This window comes from Ahaetulla prasina, chromosome 9, assembly GCF_028640845.1.
Source record: "Ahaetulla prasina isolate Xishuangbanna chromosome 9, ASM2864084v1, whole genome shotgun sequence".
Taxonomy (NCBI): Eukaryota; Metazoa; Chordata; class Lepidosauria; order Squamata; family Colubridae; genus Ahaetulla; species Ahaetulla prasina.
In genome coordinates, this window is record NC_080547.1 from 1,462,501 (window position 1) to 1,477,557 (window position 15,057).

General features: G+C 42.9%; 1 protein-coding gene across 5 annotated transcripts in view; it reads right to left on the reverse strand.

Annotated features, from left to right (window-relative positions):
- Window positions 1-15,057, reverse strand: part of ANTXR1 (ANTXR cell adhesion molecule 1) — a 150,330-nt gene that overhangs the window by 133,059 nt on the left and 2,214 nt on the right. For 4 of the 5 annotated variants that reach the window (XR_009156528.1, XM_058194967.1, XM_058194969.1 and 1 more), the window contains exons 2-3: window positions 5,156-5,227; window positions 2,139-2,210 (exon numbers count right to left, since the gene is read on the reverse strand). Coding sequence is in view for 4 of the 5 variants with exons in the window: in XM_058194967.1 (XP_058050950.1) it covers window positions 2,139-2,210; window positions 5,156-5,227 (144 nt within the window). In the remaining variant the exon portion in view is untranslated. Of the gene's footprint in view, window positions 1-2,138; window positions 2,211-5,155; window positions 5,228-11,923; window positions 12,111-15,057 lie in introns of those variants that run through there. The other variant, XM_058194966.1, reaches the window with a different exon arrangement.

Here is a 15,057-nt window from a genome sequence, read left to right on the forward strand (position 1 = left end):
GGCCTCAACTTGCTGCTACCATCTTGACTTTTTTCGAGCCCCTTCCCCATGGACAGCTCTGAATCTGCACCTGCCAGCAGGTGAAGCAAAAGACAGACAATAGCCGGGCAGTAAGATCTGGATCAGAAGTGGGTTTCATCAGGTTCTGACCGGTTCTGGAGAACCGGAAGCAGAAATTTTGAGTAGTTCGGCGAACCGGTAGCAAAAATTCTGACTGGCCCCGCCCCAATCTATTCTCTCCCACCCAGGTCCCAGCTGATAGGGAGGAAATGGGGATTTTACAGTATCCTTCCCCTGGAGTGGGGTGGGAATGGAGATTTTACACTACCCTTCCCCTGCCACGCCCACCAAGCCACGCCCACCAAGCTATGCCACACCCACCAAGCCACACCCACAGAACCGGTAGTAAAAATTTTTGAAACCCACCGCTGATCTGGATGCTTCCTATATATACATTGAAAAGCCAACCAAAATTCAGCTCTGGTCACAACCCAGATGTCGTAGATTCTAAACTAGGGGTCTCCAACCTTGGCAACTTTAGGACCTTATGAACTTCAACTCCCAGAATTCATCATCCAGCTGCAAATTACACTACTGTATATCAATCCAAGAGGTGTGATGGCTCAGAGGTTAAAGACGCTGAGCTTGTCAGCTGGAAGGCTGAGAGCCCCAGGTTTGAGACCCAGCGCCTTGCGATGGGGTGGGTTCCTGTCCCTTGCCCTAGCTCCTGCCCACCTAGCAGTTCAAAAGCATGCAACTGCAAATAGATAAATAGGTACCACTTTGGTGGAAGGTAACAGCATTCTGTGCACCTCGGTGTATAGTCATGCTGGCCACATGACCGCAAAACTGTCTTCAGACAATGCTGGTTCCCCTGGCTAAGAACACAACTTTGCCTTTATCTCAACCATGGCAACTTTAAGATATGTGGATTTCAACAGCCAGAATTCCTCAGCCAGCATGCTGGCTAGGGCAGGGTCTGCAAACTTGGCTCTTTTAAGAATTGTGGACTTCAACTCTGGGAGTTGAAGTCCACAAGTCTTAAAAGAGCCAAGTTTGCAGACCCCTGGGCTAGGGAATTCTGGGAGTTGAAGTCCAGAGATCTTAAAGGTGCTATGGTTGGGAAACACTGGTTTAGTGCACGGCACGAACCAGGTTACAGAGCTGCAAACACACACACACACACACACAGACAAACACACCCTTCACCTACTGTTTCCCCCCCCTTCTCTTGCATTTACAATAATACAATTTACAATAATACAAGTGCAAACAATAGATTCAAACTTAATGTCAACCGCTTCAAACTTGATTGCAGAAAATATGATTTCAGTAGCAGAGTTGTTAATGCTTGGAACTCATTACCTGACTCTGTGGTCTCTATTCAAAATCCCAAAATCTTCAACCCAAAACTGTCTACCATTGACCTCACCCCATTCCTAAGAGGGCTATAAGGGGCGTGCATAAGAGCACAAACGTGCCTACCGTTCCTGTCCTATTGTTCCCTTTCATTATATCAAATTAATACAGTTGTTACATACTTTTACTTATATATATATTTTTTTCTTTCATGATGTGTTGTTTTATTTATGACGATGTTTGTGTATACTGTTATGACAAAATAAAATAAAAAATAATAAATAAAATTTAGCTTTGAACCTTTTTTTAAAAAAAATCTTTTCCAAGATACGGGAGCAGAGCTCAGACTCCAGGTCTCCTGGATTCTACAACAGGCTAGTAGTTGTTGCTGTTCTTAAAAATAGCCAAATACTGTTTTGGCTGAACACAAACTCAGTCACTGATAAATCGAAATTCCTCTCTAGGTGAAACAGGAGAATTGTACAACTTAAAAAAAAACAACAGCAGCAACCTTGGCCCCATAATAAGCTCCTTTCAACATTTGGCTGAAAAAGCCCGACGCCCCCTCCCTCCCTCCCTCCCTCCACACCCTCCAGATATGTCCCAGGGATCATTTTGGGGGTTGGAAGAGGTGATCCTTAAGAGACGAAGACCCCCAAGTCTATTTAATACGTTGGTCATGCTTGCTACCCCAGTGTGTAACATCAACATTTGTGGACGGAGTAACATCTAGGATGGCGGGTCCTAGGACAGGTAACACCCCCCCCCCTCGTTCTCACCTGTCTTCTGTCAGGTCCATGAGGGTTGAGCCTTGATTGGAGAAGACAATGAAGGACATTCTCAACTGGGGGCTGAAGAAAGAAAGACAGCAAAATGAGGACCTTCCTTCTTTCCTTCTTTCTTTCCTCCCTCCCTCCCTTTCTTCCTGCCTTCCTTTCCTTCCTTTCTCTTCTCTCCTCTTTCCTTCCTTCCTTCCTTCTTCCTTTCCTTCTTTCTCCCTCCCTCCTTCCCTTCCCTCCCTCCCTCCCTCCCTGCCTCCTCTCTCCCCTTCATTCTTCTCTTCTCTCCTCTTTCCTTCCTTCCTTCCTCTTTCTTTCTTTCCTTCCTTCTTCTCCCTCCTCCTCCTTCCCTTCATTCCTCCCTCCCTCCTGCCTCCTCTCTCCCCTTCATTCTTCTCTTCTCTCCTCTTTCCTTCCTTCCTTCCTCTTTCTTTCTTTCCTTCCTCCTTCTTTCTCCCTTCCTCCTTCCCTTCATTCCCTCCCTCTCTCCGTCTGCCCCGTCTCCCCCTTCCTTCTTTTCTTCTTCCCTCCCTCCCTCCTTCCTCTTTCCCTCCTTTTCTTCCTTCCTTCCTTTTCTTTTCTCTTCTCTCCTTCCTTCCTTCCTTTCTTCTTTCTCCCTCCCTCCCTCCTTCCCTTCTCTCTCTCCCTGCCCCTCTCTCCTCTTCCTTCCTTCCTCTTTCCTCCCTCCTCCTCCTTCCTTCCTTTCTCTTCCTTCCTTTCTCTTCTCTCCTTCCTTCCTTTCTTTCTTTCTTTCTTTCTTTCTTTCTTTCCTTCCTTCTTTCTCTCTCCCTCCTTCCCTTCCTTCCCTCCTTCCCTGTCTGCCCCCTTTCCCCTTCCTTCCTCCCTTCCTTCCCTTCTTTCTCTTCTCTTCTCTTCTCTTCTCTCTCTCTCCTTCCTTCCTTCCTTCCTCCCTCCCTTTCTTTCTCTTCTCTTCTCTTCTCTTCTCTCTCCTTCCTTCCTTCCTTCCTTCCGTCCTTCCTTTCTCTTCCTTCCTTCCTTCCTTCCTTCCTTCCTTCCTTCCTTCCTTCCTTCCTTCCTTCCTTCCTCTTTCCTTCCTTCCTCCCCCCCCTTTCCTTCCTTCCTTCCTTCCTCTCCCCAGATGAATGTGTGAAGTGCCTGGCTGTTCACAAGAGGTAGTCAGAAAAGTCAAGATTTGACCGTTGCAATGAAACCTCGTCTCTTTTTGTGTTCATTCCATGCGTGGCTGCCTCTGCAGATTGTATATAATTTTTGGCGCTGCTGGTAGAAAGAGATCCATTGCTTACATCATTCCGAAGGCACGCCTCTTCTACAAATATAAATTAATCTCAGGATCATTTTTTGGATGCTCCTCTCTGAGCAGAGCCAGGGGATTTATTTACAGTACTTGTAATAAGGGCTTTTATTCCATTTCAACCCCGCTCCCCCCCAAAAAAAAGACAAATTAAGGAGATTTAGAAAAGAAGTTGGCAACCTTGAACAAATCTTGGATAATTCTCCACTGCTCACCAAATGACAACTTTCCTATCATAGATCCTTTCGTGACAACTCAGTTAAAGTATATTTCATTGATTACTAGGTTTAGAACCAGACCTAAAGGCTCAGAATGTGGCAATTTTCTTCCTCAAGGAAAACTAGCCCTCCCTGAAAACAATTAATCAGGTTCTGATAAGTTCCTGGAATTTGTGGTCTCGAAAACACACAGGGAGACAAACTGTTTGGAATTCTTTGAAACTTGTGTTCCCTTTCTTCAGTTAAGAGGAAATCCAGTTCAAGGCAACAACAACAACAAAAGCAAAACAAACTTGGTGTTTTTCTCAATTATTTTGAAATTGCTCCATAAATTTCCTTCAGCTACAATGTCGCTGAGAATCAAAGGAACAACCAGGTTTTAAGAGGGCAAACTTGAGTCAAGGCAAGGGGAAAAAATTAGACTAGACTAGAATGGAATGGAATAGAATGAATAGAATAGAATAGGAAATAATTGGAATAAGAAGAATAGAATAGAATAGAATAGAATAGAATAGAATAGAATAGAATAGAATAGAATAGAATAGAATAGAATAGGAATTAATCAACTTGAATTGAATAGGAAATAATTGGAAATAGAATAGAATAGAATAGAATAGAATAGGAATTAATCAAATTGAATAGAATAGGAAATAATTGGAATAAGAAGAATAGAACTGAATTGAAAATAATTGGAATAAGAATAGAATAGAATAGAATAGAATAGAATATTCTTTATTTATCCAAATTTGATTAGATACCCAATGAATTTGTCTCTGGGTGCAGAAGCTCTCAGTATACATTCAAAGCAACAGAGTAATAGTAATCATAATATGATACCAATAAGAGGAAAGTAGTATAGAAGATGAGGAGGATAATAGCAGTAATATTACATCCATACAAGATGGTTAAATATACTTAGACATAAAAAAATACTGTGGGAATTAGTTGATAAGCAGAATGATGGCATTCAGGGAAAAAACTGTTCTTGTGTCTAGTTGTTCTGGTGTGCAGTGCTCTGTAGCGTCATTTAGAGGGTAGGAGTTGAAACAGTTTATGTCCAGGATGTGAGGGGTCTGTAGATATTTTCACAGCCCTCTTTTTGATTCGTGCAGTATACAGGTCCTCAATGGAAGGTAGGTTGGTAGCCATTGTTTTTTCTGCAGTTCTAATGATCCTCTGAAGTCCGTGTCTGTCTTGTTGGGTTGCAGAACCAAAGCAGACAGTTATGGAGGTGCAGATGACAATCATTCCTCTGTAGAACTGGATCAGCAGCTCCTGGGGCAGTCTGAACTTTCTGTGTCAATGCAGGAAGAACATTCTTTGCTGTGCCTTTTTAACGATGGTTCTAATGTTAGGTGTCTATTTCAAATCCTAAGAGATTACGGGACCCCAAAACTTGAAGGATTCTACTGTTGATTCTGAAAAGAATATCTACTTGATTCTCTTCTAGCCAACATGAGTATCATGACTGCTATGACTTTGGGGCAACCCACATCTTATGCCGTCAGCCGGCTATAATTTCTTACCTTATAAATTTGTGAGCCAGATGTTCCACAAAGTAATAGATTTCACTCCAGTGGTGTAGGACACTTCCTGATCTGGGGAAAAAAGAGCATGTCAAGAGAATATTGACTTCAGTAATTTTATGTTGTCTTTTTAAAAGCCTCTGTTGTTTGGCAGTTGTTACGTGAGCAACACCCAATTTTATAACCTTTTATTTATTTATTTTTTTTGCCACGGCTGTTAAGGGAATCACAGTTTTTAATTGAATTCAATTTTTCCCATAGACTTTGCTTGTCAGGAGCCAGCTGGGAAGGTTGCAAAAGCTAATCACATCACCCTGGGACGCTGTAAGACAGGGGTCTCCAACCTTGGTCCCTTTAAGACTTGTGGACTTCAACTCCCAGAGCCCCTCAGCCAGCAAAGCTGGCTGAGGAACTCTGGGAGTTGAAGTCCACAAGTCTTAAAGGGACCAAGGTTGGAGACCCCTGCTCTTAGAGTCCAGGGTGAATTCTGACAACAGAAAAAGACTCAAAAGTAATTGTATGAAAATGCTGGCACCCCAAGTGGGTCTCCTTGGTAAGCTGCTTTTCATAGAATCCTAAGGCTGGAAGGGATCTCAGAGGTCTTCTAATCCAGCCCGATGCCCAAAGCAGGAGACTTTATTCCATTCCAGACAAACAACTGCCTGGTCTTTTCAGCAAAAAAAGAGAGATCCCAGGTCTCTCTTTCTGCTGCATTCACACCGTTCATCTTTAGATGTTTTGAAATGCCATCGGAAGAGGTTATTCCAAACTGCATTTGATGCCACAGAACCAACCCTGCCAATTATAGAAGAACCCAACAAGCCTTTTCTTGTTCAAAAGCATTTCTTTATAAACGTGATTATTCAGCATAAAACTCAAGATAATTCACTATGATATGTAGGGAAAAACTGGGTGTTTAGAAACGATAGATTGTTTCGCCTTCCAATAATCCAAATAGGTCACCATTCTCAATTGTCTTTCTTCTTTTAACCTAATAACATGAGTTAATGTAGCCAGATTTCTTGTTTTCTGACTCATCCATTGAATATTCTTGGCATATAAAGCTCTGCTTCTCCAAATTGAGTTTGAAAGATCTCTGCAGGGAAATTAAGCTCTGAAGTTCATCACATGCAAAAAAAATTTAAAAAATTAAAAAAATAGTTTTTTGACGGCAAAGACATTGTGATGTGTGCAACATAATCAGGTCTAATCAAGGACAGAAGCAATTTGGAATTAAGGAGAAACTTCCAAACAGTGAGAACAATTAACCAGTGGAACAGCTTGCCACCAGAAGTTGTGGGCGCTCTGCCACTGGAGGCTTTTAAGAAGAGACTGGACAGCCATTTGACTGGGATGGTGTACGATCTCCTGCTTGAGGAAGGGTTGGACTAGAAGACCTCCAAAGTCCCTTCCATCTATTCTATTCTATTCTATTCTATTCTATTCTATTCTATTCTATTCTATTCTAATACAGATCGTAGAAAAAAGACAGATAGCAAATTATTTTGAGTCATATACATTGCCTTATACACTGTAAGCCGCCCTGAGTCTTCGGAGAAGGGCGGGGTATAAATGTAAACAAAAAAAAAAAAAAATATCAAGCAAGAATGATAAACCACATTTGCAAATGGGTGAGAACAGGGCAATTTAAGCTTCTCCCAATTTCTAATTTTATACTCATTTTTTCCATAATAAACAAGCTTCATTTTTGCAAAAGTTTGCCCTAAAGGTTTTGTGTATTCAGGTGCCAATTTCTTCAAATAAAAACTTCTTTTTTTGCAATTTTGTATCCTTTATATCTTTTTTTTTTTTAATAAATCACATTAGGTTGATGAATATGTGCATTGTAGTCAGTGGTGGGATTCAAATAATTTAACAACCAGTTCTCTGCCCTAATGACCAGCTGGGTAGGCGTGGTTCGGCGGTCATGTGACCGTGTTGGCGTGGCCAACTCAACGTCATCTCATGCCGATGGGCGCTTTGTCTTAGCTGTTACAAGGGTTAACCAGAGAGGCAGTTTCTGTAAGAGGGCAATAAAGATGAGGCTAGAAATACCACCAGAATGTTTCCTTCCTGCCTTCCTTACAGGATTAGCCCTGTAAAGTTGGGGGGGGGAGATTTTTTCCAACAACCAGTTCTCCGAACTGCTTAGAAAGTTAACAACTGGTTCTCCCGAATAGGTGCTAACTGGCTGAATCCCACCATTGATTTTAGTAATAAACACTTCTTTATTCCTTCTTTGGAAATAGCTTGGGAATGAGATGTCTCCAGGGAACGCTCCAAAGAAGCCGAGATGGCAGGGGCGACGATGAAACAGAAGTTACCATTTGGACTTTGTTTTGACCAACCCCAGTGGCTGCCTTTCCTTTGAGATCTCACTGAGCTACTAGACTGCCTGAAAAAGTTCCCACATTCTGCTTCCTTTGCAGAGATGCAGCTAAAAGCGAGAAGCACAGCGCTACGAAAGCTTGATTTTCCATGGCTTCTAGCAAGAGGCAGGAAGCAGGAGGGAAGGACTCAGCCTGCACCAGACCCACCAACCGGAGGGGCTGTGAATGAACTGGGGGTGGGGGGGGCTGAGCCTGGTCTCCCCAGATGAAAGATTTGCATTCTGGGTGGTTTTTGAGTTACACACCACTTCTTAAATTCGCCACATAACTACATCTCGAAGGTTTTTTTTTTTCCACCCCTCCGCTTGGAACAAGGATCCAAACATCTAAAATTACAGCTCTTTTTTCCAGGAGATCTTCCCACACAAAGCCTGGCACAGAAAAAAATGCTACAACCCCCCCACCTCCAGGTCGCATGCCAGCAAAGAAAAACGGGGGTGGGTGGGGGGAATCATTTGGAGGAAGAGATTTTCCCTTTTGGATACCGTGTGCAGATTGAGCGAAGAACTCGAAAAACCCAAAGATTTTCACCCGGGGAAAAAAAAAAGTTGGAGGAAAAAAAAAAAGATTGCCACGGCTAAAGGGATTAAACTTTTTCAAAATGATCTGGGAATTGAGAGTTTGCATAAGCTAATGTTGCATTTTGAAGGACTTGATTTATCTTTTCCTGGCTTTTGATGGCTGTGTTGGCCTTTCCCTCAGCTGCCTTCCTCGCCCTTTAAATGAAACCGATGGTTTTATTGACGGAACTATTTTGACTGTCATGGCTGCTTTTGCAAAGCACTATGTTTTTACTTTTTTCTTTCTTTCTGGGTCTGCGAAGTGGTCTGTAAATACTATGAATAAATTAAAGTGAAACGTATTTCCTGCGCGAGGAAGAAGACAAGAAAAAACGGAATCCCAGCCCTGAGGCCCACGACATCCAGAGCTCATTAACTGACATTTGCACTGAAATCGCTTTTGGGAAATTGACGGGGTTATTTTGAGCAGTAGCTAATGTGCTTCCACTGTTCCACAGAATTTGTTGTGACCCAGGCCCAAGTAGGTAATAGGAAACTCAGTCAGTGTAAAAACAAACAAACTTTATTAGAACAGCTGAGAATTAATTCATTCTCAGGGTAGTCCAACTAAATTAAAGCAAATTCCTCCAAACACAATTCCTCAGTCCTATTACCAACCTTGGTCCAATTAGGCAAACTGCCCAAGGCTTTTCTTGGCAAAAGTTCAGAAGACGCCGATACAAAACAAATGCAACAAGACAAAGCTATCAACGTTGTTTTCCGGCAAAGAGCTCAAACGCCGTTGCTGGTCATTTAATTCCTTATGGGAGGGGCCAATCATCTCTTGGCCCTACTCCCGAGTTGTCCTCTTTGCTTGAGCTGCTCTTGCCTTTTGGCAGCTCTTCTCATGCGTGTATTAGGAACAGGCTCCTCCTATTCCTCTGCCTCACTACTGTCAGTCTCTGGAGGCTCCGGAATCCGTATATCACTCCCCGATGGCCCTGGCCCCACCTCTGCCTCCGACGCAGAGCCCTCATCCAGGCCTTCCCCAGCCTCCAGAGCCCATATTCTTTCTCAGCCTCATCACTGTCTCACTCGGACCACAAGTGTCTGGTTGAACTTCATCATCATAAATGCAGTTGAACAATGAAACCAAGTTGACCAAGAGAGGTGAGGGAGTCTTCTTTATTAGATGGGCCCAAGCAAAGGCCGGACAACCGCCTCCTGGAGAGACTTGAATCTGGATTCTTGCCTGGGGCAAGAGATGGACCTTGATGGTTAAAATGGCTGCTTTCAATTCTAGGATTCTGCAATTCAGTGCCCAGACTACCTTCTTTCCAGGATCATAGAAAATGACTTTTATCATTTTCCAACTGTTTTTGGTCTTATTTTCCAAAATGACCAATACAGAAGAATCCAGGCAGAAAAAATTCCTCAGATTTCCTTTTTCATGCATGTTGAACACATAGCTAAACCAAGATCATCTGGGTTTCTCTCCTCACCCTCCCCGCCATCAGTTTTGGATGGCTTCCTTTTCACAATTTCTTTTGGAGAGCTCTGAATGGACCAACCTCATTGCCTAGCTGAGAAAGAGATCTCAATATTTTTTTTTTAAAGAAGTAAACGAGACAAGGGGGGGAAGGGAATGAAGTAACAGGATAATAAAATGATTGCAAGAAAACTCAAAAGAAGCATTCATTTCAAACTTCCAAGAATAGAAGCTGTTTTATTCCTTTTGAATACCCAACTGAACCAAGCAGACTTCAAAAAGCCATTGACAAAACACATCAAAACACATTTAAACCAGAAATAGAGGATTGAGTAAATGCTTCTTATACAAGAAATAGAGCATTTCCAAATGATCCAGAAGTTTGGGAGATGTCAACAAATAAGACCAGATCTTATTTAAGGATTCCTGCTGAAAACTCCCTAAAAGACACCCACTCCCTCAAACGGGGTCCTCCTGAAGCAAGAATGGCTTCTTGACCAGCTAATTCTTCAGTACATTCTACATATCATTTATTTTTTTATTTGTTTATTTATTTATTTGTCAATCATATATAAGATAACAGGTAAAAGTATAAACATAATTTGGATACATGAAAAGAGTAAGTAAAAAAGGAATATTAGGACAGGGATGGTAGGCACGCAGGTGCTCTTATGCATGCCCCTTACAGACCTCTTAGGAATGGGGTGAGGTCAACAGTAGACAGTCCTAGGTTAAAATTTTGGGGGTTTGGGGAAGAAACCACAGAGTCAGGTGGTGCATTCCAGGCATTGACCACTCTGTTGCTGAAGTCATATTTTCTGCAATCAAGATTGGAGCGGTTTACCTTAAGTTTGTATCTATTCTTTGCTCCTATATTGATGTGGTTGAAGCTGAAGTAGTCATTGACAGGTAGGAGATTGTGGCAGATAATTTTATGTACTATGCTTAGGTCAGACTGAAGTCTGTAGTTCTAAGTTGTCTAAAAAGTTTTCACCTGTCCAGTCGTGCCTCACTCCAGTTGTGCCTAGAAAGAGTGCAGAGAAGAGCAACCAGGATGATGAGGGGACTGGAGACTAAAACCTATGAAGAACGGTTGCAGGAACTGGGCGAGTCTAGTGAAGAGAAGGACCAGGGGAAACAGGATAGCGGTCTTCTAATAGTTGAGGGGCTAACACAGAGAGGAGGAAGGGGGTCAAGCTATTTTCCAAGACACCTGAAGGCCAGACAAGGAATAAGGGATGGAAATTGAACAAGGAGAGATTCAACCTGGAAATAAGGAGAAATTTTCTGACAGTGAGAACAATCAACCAATGGAACAGAAGTTGCCTTCATAAGTTGTGGGAGCTTCATCACTGGAGGCTTTCAAGAAGAGACTGGACTGCCATCTGTCAGAAATGGTGTATGGTCTGCTTGGACAGGGGGTTGGACTAAGTGACCTACAGGGTCCCTTCCAACTCTCTTAATCTGTTTCTGGTTCACCAGAACCTGCAAAGACTTCACACTTGTTGAAGAATGGGCTGGGTACACAGACATATATTCATGAGGCATTAAGATCAGAAGCCTTCGGTCTTACCTAAGCGTAGTACATAAAATGATCTGCTACAATATCCTACCTGTCAATGACTACTTCATCTTCAACCACAACAATACACGAGCACACAAGAGATACAAACTTAAGGTAAACCGCTCCAAACTCAATTGCAGAAAATACAACTTCAGCAACAGAGTGGTCAATGCCTGGAACGCACTGCCTGACTCTGTGGATTCTTCCCCAAACCCCCAAAACTTTAAGCTTAGACTGTCTACTGTGGACCTCACCCCATTCCTAAGAGGTCTGTAAGGGGCATGCATAAGAGCACCTGCGTGCCTTCCACCCCAGTCCTTATGTTTCCTCTATTTTATGTATTCAATTCATGCTTATATATATTACCTAATACGTTCTTGACAAATAAATAAAATAAATAAATAAAAGCCCAAAGAGGAATAACATCTGTATCAACTCTAGGGGAGGGTGCTCAACTCCGTTTCCTAACCAAGGAAGCCAATGTTGTCCAAAGACACTTCTGTGACCATGTGGCTAGCATGACTATACTCCAAGGCCCATGGAACGCTGTTACCTTCCCATTGAAGTGATACCTATTTATCTACTCGCATTCGCATGCTTTTGGACTGCTGGATGGGTGAGAATGGGAGCGAGGAACGGGAATTCATCCCATCAAGCGCTTGGCTCTTGAATCTGGGCTCTCCAGATAACAAGCACCGCACCCCTTACATACCCTCTATACAAAGAATAGTAAATAAGACAGCGAAGGGGAAACCCCATTGATTCATAATCTGGATTAAAAGCGTTTCTCTCTGCCCACCAAGAACACCTGCCAACTTCACCTACCTTATCATGGTGCAATGCCAAAATATAGTCCCTGTGTCTTTTTAGAGCAGGAATCTCCAACCTTGGCAACTTTAAGACTTGTGGACTTCAACTCCCAGAGTTCCTCAGCCAGATACCTTTTGCTTCACCAGGCTCCAAGGCTACCATGATTCAGGTGATCCTTGGCTTAATCAGAGGGTTGGATTAGAACAGGGGTCTCCAACCTTGGTCCCTTTAAGACTTGTGGACTTCCACTCCCAGAGTCCCTCAGCCAGCTTTGTTGGGGATCCCTGGACTAGAAGACCTCCAAGGTCCGTTCCAACTCTGTTCTGTTCTATTCTATTCGATATTCTATTCGATATTCTATTCTAATTCTATTCTATTCTTATTCTATTCTATTCTATTCTACTCTATTCCATCTTCTCTTCTCTTCTCTTCTCTTCTCTTCTCTTCTAATTTTCTTCTCTTCTAATTCTCTTCTCTTCTCCTACTTCATGTCCTCAAATATTACCGGGTGTAAAATCTCAGAAAGGCTGAGAAATAGTTCAGGGAAAATGAGACTTCCCAAACAGGCACAACTGACAACTCTTAGGGGGCCAGCCCAGAGGAGCTGAGACAGCCAGGCTGGGTCTCCCTGCCAGAGTCTTGGTTAAGCGACGGGCTTAGAGAAAGGAGCCTTCTGATCGTCTTAGACATCTTTAGCCAGAAGAAAAATACAATTACTTGTTAACACTCATCACATGAAAACAACCGCTGGGGAGCCTTTAACTGTGGAACATTACAAAATTTTGGTTTTGTTCAATTCCCCCGAGGCAGGGAAGCATTTGGTACACTCACTGGAAAATAAATTATGCACCTCCTTCTGTGAAAGTTATCCATGTTTATCTCTGCTTTTCTTCCCTCCATCATCAGTCTCCAACCCCTTCACCAGTCTCTCAGATCTCTGGCTTCATTAATGCGTTCTGTTTAGTTTGGGGCTTCATGCAATCTGTGAACTCAGCTATTGTGGTTTGTGGGTCACGCTTTGCAGCTTAAGGCGATGCGTTATGAAGTTTACTCCACAAAGAGTCTGGGGAGCTTCACGTGTGAGTTCCACGGCCTACGTAGGAGAAGAGAAGGGTCTTGAACGCAAAATCTTCAGCAGCCCCTTCACTTTGGAACCAACGAAATGGGACGAAATGTTCATGTTTATTCAGTTTTTCAAGGTTTGCCCAATACACTGAATCATAAACTAAAACCAGGAACCCACAAGACACCAAGCTAAGTAATAATAATAATAATAATAATAATAATAATAATAATAATAATAATAATAATAATAATAATAATATAACAATAATAACAACAACAGAGTTGGAAGGGACCTTGGAGGCCTTCTAGTCCAACCCCCTGCCCAGGCAGGAAAACCCTACACCAACGTTGGTTATCCAAAATTTTCTTTAAAATTTCGTGTTTGAGCATTCACAAAGTCTGCCATTGGCTGATATATGGCTCAGTGTGACACTCAAGTCCAGCCACTCTTCAATACGTGACTGTTTGGAAGCGCCAACAGAGAAGATGTAGGCCTGACAACTATCCATCAATCCACCCACCCACCCACCCACCCATCCATCAATCCACCCACCCACCCATCCATCCATCCATTTACCCATCCACCTACCCATCCACCCACTCACCCACCCACCCATCTATCCACCCACCCACCCACCCACTCACCCATCTATCCATCCATCTACCCATCCATCCATCCATTTCAACTTCTGATCTTCTTAAGTTTTCCATACAAGTGGCTTTGCAGGTCCTGAAAACACCTGCATTTCTCCTCTGCAGGCATCAATCCTGCCTGCCCCAAATTTTTCTGCCTTTGGTTCTTCCACCATCCATCTCCCTCCTCAATTCTTTTCTCTTGGAAGCAAACTTAGTTCTGCACAATACAGAGATGCCCCTTTGATCTGAGCCGAGGGTGTTTTATGACTGCTCTATCCAGGTGGGTTTGGCTCCCCCGCCTCACAGTCCTGCTGGCAGGGAGTAGAAGATGCAGCCTTGCACATCTGGAGGGCGCCAGGTTGGGAAAACTTTTCCAGAAACAAAGCCACCAAACTTGTCACTCGGAAGGAAATATTACACAGAAATGAAAACACCAAGATCTGCAGGCAACACTTAGACTCCAGTTGCAGGAAACGAGAATCCACTTCCCTGCTGTTGCTGCTGTCCTCAAGAACAAAGACCTTTACATAACTCGCGCTCTCCCTTCCAGGCCGGTTGTGTATCAGTTTGCAGAATCCATTTCACCCAACCAGTTAAAAATCTAGTCTCTTGTATTTCGTTTGAGGGGTTTTTTAGCCTATGTGTACCCAATGCATTGCATGAATTCAGAAGCAAAGGTGAATTTAAACAAAATGGTTCCCCCCCCACACCTCCCCGATTCTGGAAAGGCCATGGGGAAGATGGAAGACCCACACAGCTCATCTTCCAAAATAAACTCTGGTGATTTTTATGGCCATTGCTCAGGCCTGTCTGGAAGGCTGGGTCCAAAAAAAAAAAAGTCAAGATGGCAGCCATGATGATGTCATCAAAGCTCTTGCCTCACAATTAATGATCTAAGTGCCAAAGCCCACTGCAACTACATCGCAAAAAAGGCTTTAAGAGTTGTAAACCTAATCTTGCATAGCTTCTTCTCCAAAAACACTATACTACTAGCCAGAGCTTATAAAACATTTGCTAGACCAATTCTTGAATACAGCTCGCCTGTCTGGAACCCTCACCACATTTCTGACATCAATACAATTGAACGAGTCCAGAAATATTTTACAAGAAGAGTTCTGCATTCCGCGGAATACAACAAAACACCTTATGCCACCAGACTTGAAATCCTGGGTTTAGAAAATTTAGAACTATGCCGCCTTCGACATGACCTGTGTTTAACACACAGAATCATCTATTACAATGTCCTTCCTGTCAAAGACTACTTCAGCTTCAATCACAACAATACACGAGCACACAATAGATTTAAGCTTAATGTTAATCGCTCCAATCTTGATTGCAGAAAATATGACTTCAGTAACAGAGTTGTTAATGCTTGGAACACACTACCTGACTCTGTGGTCTCTTCTCAAAATCCCCAAAGCTTTAACCAAAAACTGTCTACTATTGAC